The following is a 15,743-nucleotide window of genomic DNA, read 5'->3' as shown; positions in this document are numbered from 1 at the left end:
CATGGAACCAGAAAGCATATTACATGCACTCAGAGACTGTACATGCATAAGCCATATATGGAAGAAACTAGTCCCATAGAAACTTTGGCGACCCTTCTTCTCCAAATCCTTGAAGAACTGGATACTGCAGAACCTTAAACCTCGCCGGAAAATGCAAGAGAATAGATGGGGACCGGAACTATTTGTAGTAGGATGCTGGTTTGCATGGAAATGGAGGAATCTGAGTGTACACGAAGAGAACTTTGAAATGAAACACAATGCGGCGTCCTTAATTACTCAGTACTTGGATCACTACAACAAGCGTTGGGATGGAAGGACATGCACAGTGATGGAAACCCGCGAGATACAAGTAGGATGGACAGCTCCGACAACGAACTGGTGCAAGCTGAATGTCGACGGGTCGTGGATGGCAAGGAATGATGCAGGATGCGGAGGTATTATAAGAGGAGATTGTGGGGAATGGCTAAGTGGCTTCACTATGAGGCTCTACTGGGTCGATGCGCTAGAGACAGAAGCAATAGGAATGTATGAGGGGCTGAAACTATGCTGGGACCTGGGATTCAAATGGTGGAAGTGGAAAGCGACTCACGAGAACTAATCATGGCCTTGGAAAAAAATGAAGTTCTAGAGGATTGTCAAAATATATATCTAAGAATTCGAGAACTGCTTGATAGAGACTGGTCAATCAGATTAAAGCACGTTTATAGGGAAGGAAATTTCTGTGCCGACAAATTAGCCTTGATGGGAAGGAAACAAGAGCGACAAAGAAGGATTTGGAATCAACCTCCAGAGGAGATCACTAGTTTGATGAGGAATGACCGTGAGGGAGTTTCGACTCTCCGTAGAATTAGTGCTTAGTTCTGAGCTTTGCTCCTTTTGTCACCAAAAAAAAAAAAATATACACATGAAGGGAGGAAAGAAGGGAGTCGATGGATCAACGAAAATTACAAAGAGCTAAAGGTGTGTTTGGCTCAAAAGAGAAAAAGAGAGGAGACAGATTTTAGTGGAGAAAAAGAAAAGAGAAGTGGGGAGAAGCATTTTAATATTATCTTGTTTGGATTGACAATAAAAGAGGAGAGAGGAAGGATTTTTTATCATATAATATATGATCTGATAAGAGTACTGCAATAGTTACCATCCCTTCTACATGTAATGGAAGATCGTAAAGGTAATATGAGAATATTAAAATTAATTATAAACATATTAGTCAAAACAAACAAAAATATTATCCTTCTCTTTCAAATCTCCCCAGTTTGAGAGGGGAGGGTTATGTGAAAAATTTTTCCTCCTAGACTAAAAGTTTTAGCAACCCAAATAAGGAAAGGTGAGCAAAATTACTCCTCTCCCCTTATTAGTCCCTTCCTACTGTTTTCTTTTTCTTTAAGCTTAGCTTGTCTTTGATTGTTAAAAAAAAAAAAAAAATGAAGCTTCTGTCCCCCCCCCCCCCCAAATTTTTTCATTGATTTGGAGAGATTTGTATAGATCAACTCACTTAATCTGAATCAGCATGGTAAAATTGATTAGTATAGTTTCATGTGTACTTTCGCATCTCCAAAAGCATATGACATTTGGCACGCTTTAGGCAAAAATTTATGAATATTACTGTGCCTTTGCTCTTTTTCATTTTTTTAAATAGTGTGGGCCTCACTATAAAAAAAAAGACTCACGTCATGTTATTTTAACAATTGTGCTATTTATCAATAAGGGTTTAATCTAGCGGTAAGGTTAACTCTCACAATATGGTAAATAAAAATTATATTTTTATTAGAAGAAGTGTTTATATTTAGTGGCTAACAATATTTTAAATAGGATTATTTTTAATAAGAGGATATTTATATTAAGAAAATACAATTGAACCATTTTTACTCTAACTTTACGCTTTCACATGTACTTTAAGTAAAAATGAGGGAATATTTGTGCACTTTTATCTTAAAGAGAATTAAAATGTGGTTGTCATGAAAGATGGACAAATGCTGACAACACGAGGGGCCAGCGTTCCCCATGTGGCTAAACCAATGAATGTGCATAGAAAGTGTGCATACGTAACATCTTCAGCCCAAGCGTAAAATCATTGTGGCACGTGTGGGCTCCTTTTCCCCATTCAGATACGCACACATATACAAAATTATCATGTTAGTAATATAAACATTTTTAGCTTCCTTTATAATATCCAGTAACTAACATAAAAGCTAGTTGATTAATTTGAGTAGATTAAAAATTAATTAAATTAGTTATTTATAATAAATATTTTTCATAGATATCCTCACTAATCAAGTGTCATTTGATAAAATATTTAATATATATAACTACTTTAAAAAATAGATAAATATACAAAATAAAATAAGTTAGGACCTTATGTTTAGTATTAAATTAAAAATTAAACTAATTCTTACTAAAAGACGAGTAGTTGTAAATCTTTGTTGCTTGTGCCAATAGATATAATAATCGTTTTCGTCCCGGCATCAACCTCCTCTTGTATGATATTCTTGTTCACTCTTTTAATTACTCAAAGCTATTTTCATATTCAGGAGATTTCTATTTGGGGTATGATTAAATATTGCATGTGGACACATCTCAAATATTTATTTGATTTGTGATGTTATGAGATATTAGTTTTTTTTTTTAGATTAGACTCTATTAATAAAATTGCTACTATTTTAAATAACATATGTCATATATTATAAATTATGCATAAAAATGTATATATATATATTATAATTCTCTGGTCTTAAATGTAAGATTTATTTTATAGTAAAATTTATATTATAAAATAGGTGTCATTTTTAGAATCAAAAGATTATATAATTATTATTACCAAAAAAAATTATATAATTATATAGATATTGTATTGCTATATCCTTGTATTTTTATGACTTGTTTGGATGTGCTTTATTTGCAGTCCGACGAATAAACTACAATTATTAATGAATTCATAGATAATTTTGACCCAAAAAAAATGGAATTAGATTTTTGTTTGTTTGTAATGAGAATGATTTAAGGCCTGTTTGGATAACATAAAAAACTATGGTTTTGAGACCCAAATCATGGTTTGGGTCCCAGACTTGCCAAACACCCAGGAAAAAAAAGAAACCATGATTTTGGATTAAAACCATGGTTTGGAGCTCAAAACCATGATTTCAGAAGAAGTGAATCCATTCTGCTTCTGGCTCAAATGGGAGAGTATGATTGTGCCTGTAGAGTAGATCTCAACGATAATATGATTTTAACATTTCTCAATTATTTTTTTATAAACATATTTAATCTTATATTTTATAAATATATATACATATTAATTATATTTTTTATATATTATTAATTATGTTGGTAAAAAAATATATTATTAACAATTTTATTTTTTCAAATTAAAATATATTATAAAATCTATCTTTTATGTAATTATCATATTAACTTATGTTTTTTTAGTAAAATTTCTACATATAAAAAGTTCTTCTGATAACAACTATCCAAACACTCTAATTTATTAGAATCACTTTTTCACAAAATCTATTCTTCACAAAATCTATTTTTTCCAGAATCTATTCTCCAGAAGCTATTCTCCAAACCATGATTTAGTTTCATCCAAACACCCCCTTAGTTTGGCTTTCAGTCCACTTGAATTGATTTGCATTAACTTTATTTATATATGTAAAAGGATAGATGTTTTTTTTTCTTAATTTTCAAATATTTTTCCTTTTTTCTTAGGTGAATATGTGAGCGTGCCCCCGTAGAACAGTAATCTATTAAGGATAAACGTGTTAAACAATAATCTATTGGCAATGAAAAATTTATCTAAATTATTTCAACTTTATACCAACAATTATTCTTATTTAACGATGATCACTTTAATTTACAAACTAAATCACATTTGATATAAAATTAAAAAAAACATATTTCATTTCTTTATATCAGATAAAATAAAATATATTAACTGAGAGTTTTTTTTGGTCAATAACTGAGAGTTAAGTATAAGCTATGCCACTTTAATTAATTTATAAAGAAATAAAATAATGATTTTTTGACAGCTATAACGATCCCCGCGTTAACAGCGACCCTTGTGGTGGCGCACATGATAGTTCCCCGTCCAAGGATACTTCTGTCTTTTACTATCTGATTCTTATGAATAAATATCAATTTTTTTTTAAAATGTAAATAATAGCAAAATCTCATCTTTGAATTAGTCTACTAATAATTAACAAGAGTTAAACTTTTCCATCAATCAACATCATTAATAAATGAAGTAATGAGGTTTAACTTTTCCTACACTTTTCCTGAAACTTCTTGTGCAGTAATTCAATATTTTTAATGTAATAACCATTAACCATATATTATATTTTATTGCCAAAAAAAACTATGCATTCTCTTTGCTTAAATAACCAATATTTATATCTTATATACTATTCTATATAAAATATTTAACAAAATATATAATTCCATATAATTTTAGAAATTTTTTTAATAAGTCAATGAAATTTTAAATTTATTATTTAAATTATTAAAAACTTTTGAACTCATTTAAAAACAAAAACATACTGTATAACTTTTTAATCTTGAATATTTTCAAAAATTTCTTCTTTTTTTCATGTTACAGTTAGTATGGTCTCAAGCTTCATTTTTATTCTTTTTGGCCAACAATTTATTCATCACGTTTACGCGTAATTAAATTCTCTCGTTCAGTGAAAAAATAAGAAAAGATTTTCTATTTTCTTAACAGAAACTCAATTTGAATTAAGAGATCCTTATAATATCATCCATTTTCAAATTAAGAACAAATGTTCTCTTAATAAAAATATGTTTGAGATACATCAACAAATTATTAGTTGAGGAGATAAGTGGTTTCGCCTCAATAAGACAAAGGACATAAATATGAATTCTAAAAAACGCACTTATTGAGAGAAATAAAAATCATTTGCGCTTTAAGTTTCAAAAGGAAAAACCCTTCATAAAAATAAAAAAAATGTTTGGAATCCTATTAAGCAGTAAAAGTAAGCATATTTTAAGGGAAATTCAAACGTTAGTTTGCACGTTAAAAAGCGACTAACTTTTTTGATTAGCCCATCCCAATTGGTGGTCAATTGTGTTGCTTTTAAATATCAACAATAAAATATGATTATTTCAGGATTTTTAAGCTGATAAAGAAAAGGATCTCTGAGTATTTACAGTGATGTGATCACACTTATTTATTTATTTATTTATCTATCCATTGCAAGTTGTTATTATCATGAACACTTTATCACACATGTTGTAGATAATTGATTATACGTATAAATAATTATCCAACACACGAGGCACAAGGATACACACATACATAATACTCTTCCTGTCCTAATTATAAGACCCAATTGACTTATTTGAAGAGATTAAGGAAGTAAGTTAAGTTAGTTATTTATAATAAATAAGTGTTGTCATTTCTAAAATATCCTTGCTAATTAAGTATATTGGCTAAAACTATCATTATTAGAAGGATTATCTTGGAAAAAATGCATAAATATAAGAGACAAAATGGATTGGGGTCTTATAATTAGGACCAAATAAAAAGTCAAATGAGGTCTTATAATAAGGACCGGAGGAGTATATCCCATTCCCAATATAAAATTTTTTTTTTTTACTTTGAGCATATTAAAAAAATTAAATTGTAATGTGATTTCTTTAAAATACTCGCATGTAACATTATATTATATATATCAATTTATAAATGAGATAAATTAATTTATAAAAAATAATAAATATAAAAGATAAAATGACTTGAAATTTTTTATTCAAATTAAATTTAGCCATCATCTAACCTCTAGGTATGACAAAATAAATACACAATTATTATAAATAATTAATAATCTAACTAATTTTTTTAATATCTTTAAAAACTTATTTAATATTTACATTTAGGGCAAAAAGATAAGTCTTAAATAAAATTGTTTATATGTTGCAAAATGACAAAATCTTACTGTCAATCATTAGAAATGAAACTAGAATTTTAGAATGAAGAGGACCTAAATTAAAAGAGATATATGATAAAATTTATATATTACTCTAGGTATGTATCTATTTGACCCAAAAAAAAAAAACTCTAGGCATCTATCGGAAAATATTAATTGTTAATATTGACATAAAACCTTGAATCTTGACCCCTATCGCCGGATAGGGGTAATTTTGTCAATCCACTGAGATTCGGGAATCAATATAAATGCCTCTTTTTAAGTTGCGGCCACTATAAACAATAATCGAGCCATTTGAGTCCAAACGAGCATCTGCTTCCCGTGGGCTACCGTTTCATTTCACCTTCAGGCTGCAGCGATAAGAAAAGCCTCGCGTCTTTCCGCTATCTTCATGCATATTGACTAGATTGATTCATTTCTTTCTCCTGTTTGTTTCTCGAGGAAATTTTCTGAACCTCCGAGATTCTGCCATGGATTGGATTCGGCCACTAAGCTCCGTTGACTGGCACCATGAATCTTACCCGGCCTATGAGGATTTCGCCATTCTCCCCTTCTTCGTCCTCCTCTTCCCCTCCGTGCGTTTTTTCCTCGACAGATTTGTGTTGGAGGTATTGTGTTTTGTACATTAATGTAACGGTTTTTCTGCCACGTGATCTCGACCTTTTGCTTTTACATGTTTTAGCTGGAGATTTGTCTGTGAATTTTCTCCATAGTGAACTGATTAGGATTTGGCAGAAGAATCTTCTTCCTTTGTTACTGGTGAATTGGATTCGTTTTTGCTGCTTTTCACATGCTTATGATTGCTTTGTTATTGGGCATCAATTGGATGTACACAGGCGAGCATTCAATTCTTAAATAGCTCTTGATTCGGTTTTAACTTGATGTTTATGCGAATTGTGTGCTCACTCTATAATCGAACTTAGCTGCCTTACATATTTTTCTCTCTTTTCCTTTCTCATCATTCGAGCAGTGGCGTTTTTTAAAAATTTAAAACTAGTGTGCATTTAATGTTGGTGCCGACTTGCTGGTTTTTGTAGCAAACAAAACTGTTTTTTCTCCAACATTTCGGCTTATTTAAAACCTATGCTAAAATTGTTTTCTATTCGTTGTGTATAATCTTGGTGCGCAAATGAATGTGTCAAGTCGCTGACAATTCTGCTTTTCTTTTATCTGAACAATAGTTATATGTTCCAAAAAAGTAGGACCTAGAAATAGTTATATGTTCCAAAAAAGTCTAGGACATTGATGCTCAATGCTCATAACGATCCGGTTACCTCTCAAGTAGTATTCTGGCTCCAATAACTGCCCTTCTGAATATTCATGCATCTTTGCTGCTGAATTTATCTTCCTGTTATTGCTTATTCAGATGTGCGTTATACCATTTGGTGTGATATTTTTTTCAGGCTTAACAATTATTGTACTGATTCTCTTGAGGATTAAAGACTCGATGAACCTTGATATGACAAATACCATTACTAAGACTCATCTAATTTACTAGCGGTTTTCCCCCTTCCCCACTTTACAAATAAATCAATCTATGCTCGACAACAAGATTTTATATTTCAACCAAACTGAAATAACTGGCAAAACTTGGCCATTTGCAATTATGTCTGTCAATGTTTTCAACCTTTCAGTTCTGTTTAGTCAATGTTAAGTAAATTCTATTTACAGAAAGTGGGCAGGTGGTTGATTTTTGGAAAGGGGCATGAGATGCTGGATTTTGAGACAGCTGAGAGGAGGAAGAAGATTAGAAAGTTTAAGGAATCAGCATGGAAATGTGTTTATTATCTGTCATCAGAAATTCTAGCTTTGACAGTAACTTATGATGAGCCTTGGTTTACTAATACAAGAAATTTTTGGGTGGGACCAGGTGATCAGGTCTGGCCAGATCAAAAGATTAAGTAAGACTCTTCTTCCCCCCAAATTAATGTGGTTATTCAATTCCTTTGTTTGATTTATTTTTGTAGTTTTTGGCCTTCTTGCATCTTTTCTAGTGAACTTTTGCATAGCAGAGTGATAACCTATTGAATTTTCAGGTTGAAATTAAAAGGACTCTACATGTTTGCTGCTGGATTTTACACATACTCCATATTTGCTTTGATATTTTGGGAAACAAGGCGCTCTGACTTTGGAGTGTCAATGGGCCATCATGTTGCCACTGTCATTCTGATTGTGCTGTCTTACATTTTTAGGTATATTTTCATTAACTTCTGTTTGTCTTAAACTAACATTTTAATTCCGCAGTTCTGCTTGCTTTGTTATCCAAGCATTTCTAAAGGGTGTTATGAATTGTACTTTTGTTGGCATTATTTGTTGCTGTCTGATATGTTTAAATTTACCTTAAACTTCTTAAAAAGAGCTAAAAGATATCAAGATTTAAGAACATCAATATCTGTTGTCTGTAATTTAACTCATTTTACTTAACATCTTAGCATCATCAATGACAAGTTATGTCATATTATGAATTTTATTAGCTGTTATCCGTCAGTTAAAAAAAAAACAAGAAGAAGGGGTGCTACTGATCTTATAGGAAACTATTTGTAGTTAACCGTGAAATAGTTGGCTTTATAACCAGATAAATTAATTTCTGGCTTTCATGGAACGCATGTATCTAAATGGGATAGGATAAGAGCCTGGAGCTTCTGTGAAATCCTTTGACTTTACAGTTGCAATTATGTGGCAATTATAGCTCCAATGTAAAATTATATGTTTATATATACACTTTTGTTTAAAAAGGCAATCTAACAGCATTGTGTTTTCTTGTCTTCACTCTTTTCAGGTTTGCTAGGGTTGGATCAATTGTTTTGGCGCTTCATGATGCTAGTGATGTATTTCTGGAGATGGGGAAATTGTCTAAGTACATTGGTGCTGAAATGATTGCTAGCATTGCATTTATTCTTTTCGTTCTGTCTTGGATCATATTGCGCCTCATCTATTATCCATTCTGGATCCTTTGGAGTACAAGGTTTGTATAAGTTATGTACTCATTTCACTTGTTTGTTTTCTTGTCTTTACCTGTTTAATGTTTTACTGTTAAGTTTTCTTGTAATCTAGGGGTAATTTACATTTTCTTGCATTCTTAACAAAGTTGAACATCTGCTAGTTCTTTTTTTTTCTTTTTTTTCCGGGTGTTGAAAATGTACTGGTTCAAGTGCTGTGCAGCTAAAAATTAGTTATTCTCCCTAAATTCATGTTGACTGTTAATAGAACTGATGGTCTTCAATTAACTTCGATGCAATGAAGCTATGGGTAGCATTTGATGCGTTTTCTGCTTTTACAAATTAAATGCTCAACATTGGAGGAGCTTTTTGGTGATTATTATATATTAAGGAATAACAATTCATAGCCTGGTCCTCTTGCAGAACAGCTACAGATTTCTGGTTGGGTCATCCATCCATGTCACAGTGTGCTGGTCATGCTGTCATGTTAGTTCAATTCATTGAAACGAAAACATTTCAATGATTTCTGGAAACTAAAGAAAATGATTTTTATACTAGTTTAGGAAGATTCTGAAGTGACTGTGTGACGATTTTTTTGTTATGCTTTGTCTTGACACTTTGTTCCTTGCCTGATTCCATATAAACATTTTTTGAACTGGGATCTATCTTGCACTGTGTCAGAATTTGATGAATCCTGATATTTCATTTGAAATGGTCTGAGGGGTTATTTTTAGACCAGTAGACCAGTTCAACTGGTCTATTTAGTTCCTCTTAAATTCTAAAAATTGCGTAATTCTGCATTATGTGGGAGTAACCGTTATTGAGTGAGGGGTTTATAGACTTACCTGGAATATGTCACCTATTTTGCGCTCTGTGGTTTCATACTGTCAATCCATTTGCTTTCCTACTTGATTCTTCATGCTATTGCATATCAATAATAGATGCAGCCATATGTTTAAATCAGTTATTTGTGTTTCAAGTTTTGATTTAGTTGGCATGAAATGTATCATTGATCATTTTGTAGTTTCGTTAAGAGAATCTTCAAAGCTGAAACTTAGCGTGAACAGAACTAGAAAAGTGATACTTATTCATGAGAGGCTGTGACTAAATCTTTCAGCAAACTTCTTACAGAAACAAAATAATACAAATATCATTTCTGATTTTGCAAAAAATTTAATTATTCAGTTAAATTGGGATATCGTATCATTTGACACCTCTTTCAATTAGTCGTTCTTTTTCTCTATGGCAGTTATGAGGTTGTACTCACCTTGGATAAGGAAAAGCACCCAGTTGATGGTCCAATATACTATTATGTGTTCAATAGCCTTCTATACTGCTTGCTTGTACTGCATATTTATTGGTGGGTGCTCATCTACCGGATGCTTGTTAAACAAATCCAAGCTAGAGGCAAACTTAGTGAAGATGTTCGATCTGGTAAGCATGAATGTGTTTTATACGTGGCTTCCTGATTTGAACATTGCTCTCTGCAAATTCTGTTCCCCATCATGCGCTATGGAAGTGGACACATATTAAAAATGATTGTGATTATGAAGTGCTGGTCATTGCCTACGCAGCACACTTCGATGCGTTTATTATGGCGAAGGCATTTAGTTGTTGTGTTTGATAATGGTTAATTGTCCGAGTCTCAATTTCAATCAAGAATAGCTTCAATTAATTATCATGCTTCCAATGCAGGTTTCTATCTTAATTTTAATGAATGGCAATTTATTAATTCCTAAATACTATTTCTGGTCTTAAATATAAGACCTTATTTGTAATTTATAAACGAGGTCTTGTATTTAGTACCGGAGGTAGTATGAAATATCCTTATCTAGTTTTCTGTTCCTATTTCCTGGTGAATTACTGGTATCTGTCTGTAAGTTGTTTCTCTTCATCTTTTATGCAGATTCTGAAGATGAAGATGAACATGAAGATTAAGCAGGAGAGAAGGATTTGCATGGATAACCTAAACCGAAGACATAGGTGAGATTCAATTGGTGAAAAGCTACTATACACGATAGAGATCTTAAGTGATGGTCTAATTTAAAAAGGAAATTGCAAAAATATTCCATAAAGAGCCGAGTTTTGACCCTTTCTCGCCCAGCATGTTTTTTGTGTAGTAATTTTGTGCTTGTCTTCACTGATTTATTATTATTATTTTTTCCGAACTTGTCTTGTATTCACTGATTTGTATACTGGAATTAAGGCAAACGAGATATTGTAAAATTCCTTTGTTAGTTGGAGATAAAACCCGCTAAGATTATACTCCTCCGGTCCTAAATATAAGACCCTTATACTAGTGTGTATAAGGGTCTTATATTTAGGATCGGAGGAGTAATAAATTATTTACACATGGATTTTGTTACTGCCATTGATTTGAGCGATAGTTTGGGTTATTTCTTGCAGATAAAAGAATTGTTTAAGATCCACACCTCTTCTTTGCCCTTGCCCTTGGCTCCCACGACAATCTTGTGGATCAACGTAATCTCCACGTGGAGGGTTGTGGTTATACTACTAATTCAAGAGGAAGTAGATGGAGAGAATTTTCAATCTTCGTCTAAACTTTTGATTTACGTGGCTCAACTCTGATTTTCAGTCTGCAGCTCACAATTTGTTGTAACGATATTGGTTTTGCTTGAGTCGTTGTCATCCACTCCTGATTTCAACGGCGAGCTGTGAAGGATTTTGCTCGCTTTTCTCTTGGGTATGAAGAACTATACCTCATTTTGTCTTCCCTTGTTTTCCTTTTGGGGTTCAATGTTATGCACTTTATTTGTTGGGAGGAACATTCTTAGACTTGGACTTGGGTGCAAGAAATTATTCTATGGTACAGTGAATATCGAACTTAATGCTGAGATTGTTTAAGCTTCAAGTCTTGATTAAAAGGAAAACATTTGGCGAGTAAACTGGTTCATTTTAGTGGGGTAGCTTGATTGATAATCAGCCGGATACAAGCCCCTCTTGGTTATTGTGCCGTTATCAATTATCAAAATGAAATTTGCAGAATTCACGGTGACTAATGATCTTAGGGCTCGCTATGGATGGGTCCCAAGACGTATATACATGTAAGTCTCATTAATTAGTAAAAAGATTGATAATATTTGATCCTCACGTCTACACGAATTTTTGTTTTTGTCTCAAGTTTTAAATTATATGTTTTAATTTTTCAATAGGCAAGATGATACAAGTTTTTGTTAAATTATGTGAAGTAATATTTTAAAATATTTTAAATGAAAAGAAAATTAAAAATTTAGAATTAAAAATTATAATATTAATTTTTTGTAAAAGTATATTTTGAAAGGATGTAGGACTTGATTGCAATTGATGTTTGCTATAAAAGGACATAGATTCCTTGACCTCCCCTCTTTCATTGATGTTGAAAGGGCCGGCGGCCGTTATTAATACTTTAGCTTTTATTAGTTAAATATCACATATTTACAAAAAAATTTTTAAGAATTACAAGATAATTTTCTTACATTTATAATTCAACGTTTTAACATATTAATACTTTAATATTTACAAATAAAATATAAACTTCTTAAGTTTTTAAATAAATATCTAAATTTAAATTTTAATATTTTTAAGTTGATTTCTTAGATTTACAATCTAATCCTCTGTGAAATTTTAGCACAATTTATTTTAGTTCACAATTTCTTAAAAAAAAAAAGATGCAATTCGTGTGAATGCAGGTCCTAATATATATACACGCATGCGGGCCAAAAATATATAGAGTTGATCAATAAAGGTATTTAAAAATGGAAAAAAGGACAAAAGGGACTAACGGCGCATGACTTGAGATGGGACCAAGTTTTTTGTCGTCTTTCGTTAGTTTTTTGCAGACTAATGAAATCTAGGGTTGAATAAATGCGCCCAATCAACCAATGTATGTAGCTGAATTAGTAGCCAACCAGATTCAGTCAATGAGCCTATATGACTTCTGAGTAACTTGCTGACCGATCATTCCGATTTAGTCATTACAGCATTGAAGATAACTGTGAGTTTCAGTTAAGCGGACAAATCGGCAGGACAGCGGACTTAACTGTGAGAAAGGATCAGCACACGAAATTTCAGAGAAAATTCACAGTTGTCCTTTACTCCATAAACCATGAAATTTAACAAAAATAACATATTATATCTTGTCTTTAATATAAGAATATAATTGACATTTAATTTATTCTTAAATATAAAATTTTTATCTATTTTATTTTTCATATTTATTTATTTTTTAAAAGTAGTTCTTATAGTATTTGTACTCGTTAAATATTCTGTCAAATGATAGTTTTAACTAATACATATAATTTGTAAGGGTATTTTGTGAATAACATCTATTTATTATAAATAACTTGCTTAACAATTTTTTTTAATCTCTTTAAATTAGTCAATTAACTCTTATATTAAAAATTATAAAATATAAAAAAAAATAGGAGCATGAAAATATAAGGACCGCAACCCTCCAAATTATTCTAGGGAACGATTTAATAAAGCATAGGGAGTGAAGTGAAAATGAGGGTCAACCATATGGACTAATAAGCAAAATAATTTCCTTCATCCGTTCTAATACGACCCAGCCCGGATGCATTGGGCCGACCCAACTTGAACCACAAGCAAAAGAGCTTTTTCAATTCAACTTTTCTTTTTCTTATTACTTCTGAAAAAGCCATCGAGTTCTTGTTTCGTTTGGTTGCCCTTGATCTGCTGCTGCGAGCTGAGCTACTGCGGAAGAAGAAGAAAGATCAGAAAAATGGAAGATGTTATTACAGAAGCTCCTCCTCCTTCCAGATTCTCCGAAGAAGACCTCAGCAATTTCACTTCTCCATCCCCACCCATTCCTTCTCCATTTCTCTTGTTCTCTGACCGTCACCTTCAATCCCTCCGACCTTCCCTCCTCATCATTCTTCTTTCTTCCCCTTCCCTCTATCTCTTCCACTCTCTCCCCCATAAAACATTAATTGGATCCCTCATCCTCCCTGAGATCCCTCTCTCCGGCAAGTCTATCGAGCCCTCTCTCACCGACGCCACCTGCAACATCTACTCCCTCGATTCTCACGATGCTGTTGTTGTATCCGTTCAGTGTGCTGTCTCCCCCGAGCGGTCTCATTCTGTGGCGAAGCTTCTGATTGGTGATCGAATTGCGCCTAAAAGGGTTGTCATTTTGGATTCAATTCGGATCCAGAATTTTCGCAGTCGGTTGTCGTCGGACGAGGCGTTTGCCTTCAAGCTGGAGACTTCGGCGGAGAGGAAAAGTGGGGTTGATGAGAAATTGTTGAAGGGTCTGGAGTATTATCCTTCTGGGAGCGTCGTCGATGGGTTGAGTGCTGCCCTTCTGGGGCGATGCCAGATTCTGAATATCAGAGGAGTTTTATGCGTTTCTTGGCCTGAATTTGATGCTTCTGTGGTGTCTCTGGTGAAGGGTTTAATGCAAAGAGATGTCTTACCGGGCTTGGACCTAAGTTTGAGCCATGAAAAAGGTGATGAACTTCCTGTTAAGTTTGGTCGGAGTAAGGACCATCTTTCTCAATTTGATTTGTACACTTGATGTATTAATCAACTATGACATTATGCTAGGCTGTTTTCTTCTTCAATTCTGAAATATATAGTTTGCTCATGCAAGACTTCGAACAAGAATGTCTATGGTTTTAACGTTTACTGATTTTAGATCATGATGTCTTGGTTTTCTAGTTGATGGCTATAATTAGCTTGCTCATTGAGTTCGAGTACAATTACAAAAAGAAGCTCGGAAATGGCAGGATTTAATTATGAGGAGAGCTGAAATTAAAATTCATATACAAGGTTTGTGTAAGTTTTGAGAGTAAGAGATGCAAAACAGCTATATAACATCATACCAAGAGAAAAATTGAAATCTTGGGGTTACCCTGAGAGCTCCCTCTTCTGTATGTACCATAACGACAAGTCATATCTCATCAGGTGTAGGATTGCTATACGGATTGCACTGTGTCTTTATCTTGGATATATCATTCACCAAAAACCTCAGCTAAAAAGAGTCTTCTGGCTAAATTATATATCATTTACCAAAAGCCTCAGCTAAAACGAGTCTTATGGTTAAATTAGTTTCACCGTCTATCCCTGTTAAATCATGCATTTTAATCGGTGGTTTCTAGATCAATCAACGCAAGTCACAAAGATAATAAATTTCACATTTGCGGTAACTTCTGGTATTACTTCTTCTTATCTGCATTTACAAGGGATTGATATCCCTTGATGCGTGATGTATCAGAGGTCCCTATCATGTGGATCCTGAAAGCTTCCTTTGATGTTTGACATACCCTGCAAGGGGTTTAGTTAATGTGTTACTTCTTGTGGTTCTTTGCTTGTGAAGTCTGGCAGTTAACCAGTGACAGAACTTTTGGCCTCAATACACATCTGGATTGAATCTGTTTGTTGAGTTTTTTTTTTTCTCTCGTGTTGTAAGAAATGCATTTTTCTCAGACCAAATTTTGCGTCCATGATTGAAGCTGCTTCTCTTTTTCGAAAGATGCTTCTCGAGCGGTAGAAGCCAGTGCTGATTGAAATATAGCTTCTGCTTGGTTTGAATTGAGAGAGATCGTATGTGTCTTGATAAAGAATATTCACATCCCCACGTTGATTCAGCAGATATTCATCACTGAAAAATCAATGATTTGTAGTCCAAAAATAAAAAAAATCGATTATTGTTTTTTTGGGAAAGAAACTGAATTCAAGATATTAATTACAAAATACTCTAAATCAAAACGAAGGCTAACAGCTTCAGATTAAGATAACCCTCTCATCATCCCCCATCTCTCTTTAGACATGGTGGTTGATCAAAGATTTTATAGCTTCCTAACATCTCAGGGGCCAGTTAATTTTCCCCTCATCTTCTTTGCTAGTCATC

General features: G+C 32.9%; 2 protein-coding genes across 3 annotated transcripts; both read left to right on the top strand.

The window, feature by feature from the left end:
• The first annotated feature begins 6,251 nt into the window (after positions 1-6,251).
• Positions 6,252-11,744, top strand: LOC114726224 (LAG1 longevity assurance homolog 3-like). 2 transcript variants are annotated; one of them, XM_028912805.1, is made up of 7 exons: positions 6,252-6,541; positions 7,605-7,834; positions 7,970-8,125; positions 8,713-8,898; positions 10,122-10,306; positions 10,779-10,855; positions 11,279-11,744. In XM_028912805.1, the coding sequence occupies exons 1-6, from the start codon at positions 6,404-6,406 to the stop codon at positions 10,808-10,810; spliced, it is 927 nt and encodes a 308-aa protein (XP_028768638.1). In that variant the 5' UTR covers positions 6,252-6,403; the 3' UTR covers positions 10,811-10,855; positions 11,279-11,744. The 2 variants fall into 2 exon arrangements, with proteins under 2 accessions (XP_028768638.1, XP_028768639.1); XM_028912806.1 differs by having other exon boundaries at positions 11,260-11,744.
• Positions 11,745-13,528: 1,784 nt separating this feature from the next.
• On the top strand, positions 13,529-14,532 carry LOC114726225 (uncharacterized). The gene has a single exon (XM_028912807.1). It carries the CDS (start codon positions 13,614-13,616, stop codon positions 14,406-14,408), a length of 795 nt encoding a protein of 264 aa, XP_028768640.1. The 5' UTR covers positions 13,529-13,613; the 3' UTR covers positions 14,409-14,532.
• The last annotated feature ends 1,211 nt before the right edge of the window (positions 14,533-15,743 follow it).

Source organism: Neltuma alba, unplaced genomic scaffold (assembly GCF_004799145.2).
Source record: "Neltuma alba isolate B1F8T4 unplaced genomic scaffold, ASM479914v2 tig00012348_pilon, whole genome shotgun sequence".
NCBI classification, from domain to species: Eukaryota; Viridiplantae; Streptophyta; class Magnoliopsida; order Fabales; family Fabaceae; genus Neltuma; species Neltuma alba.
The sequence above is the reverse complement of the archived record's forward strand: the minus strand, read 5'-3'. Positions and strand labels throughout refer to the sequence as shown.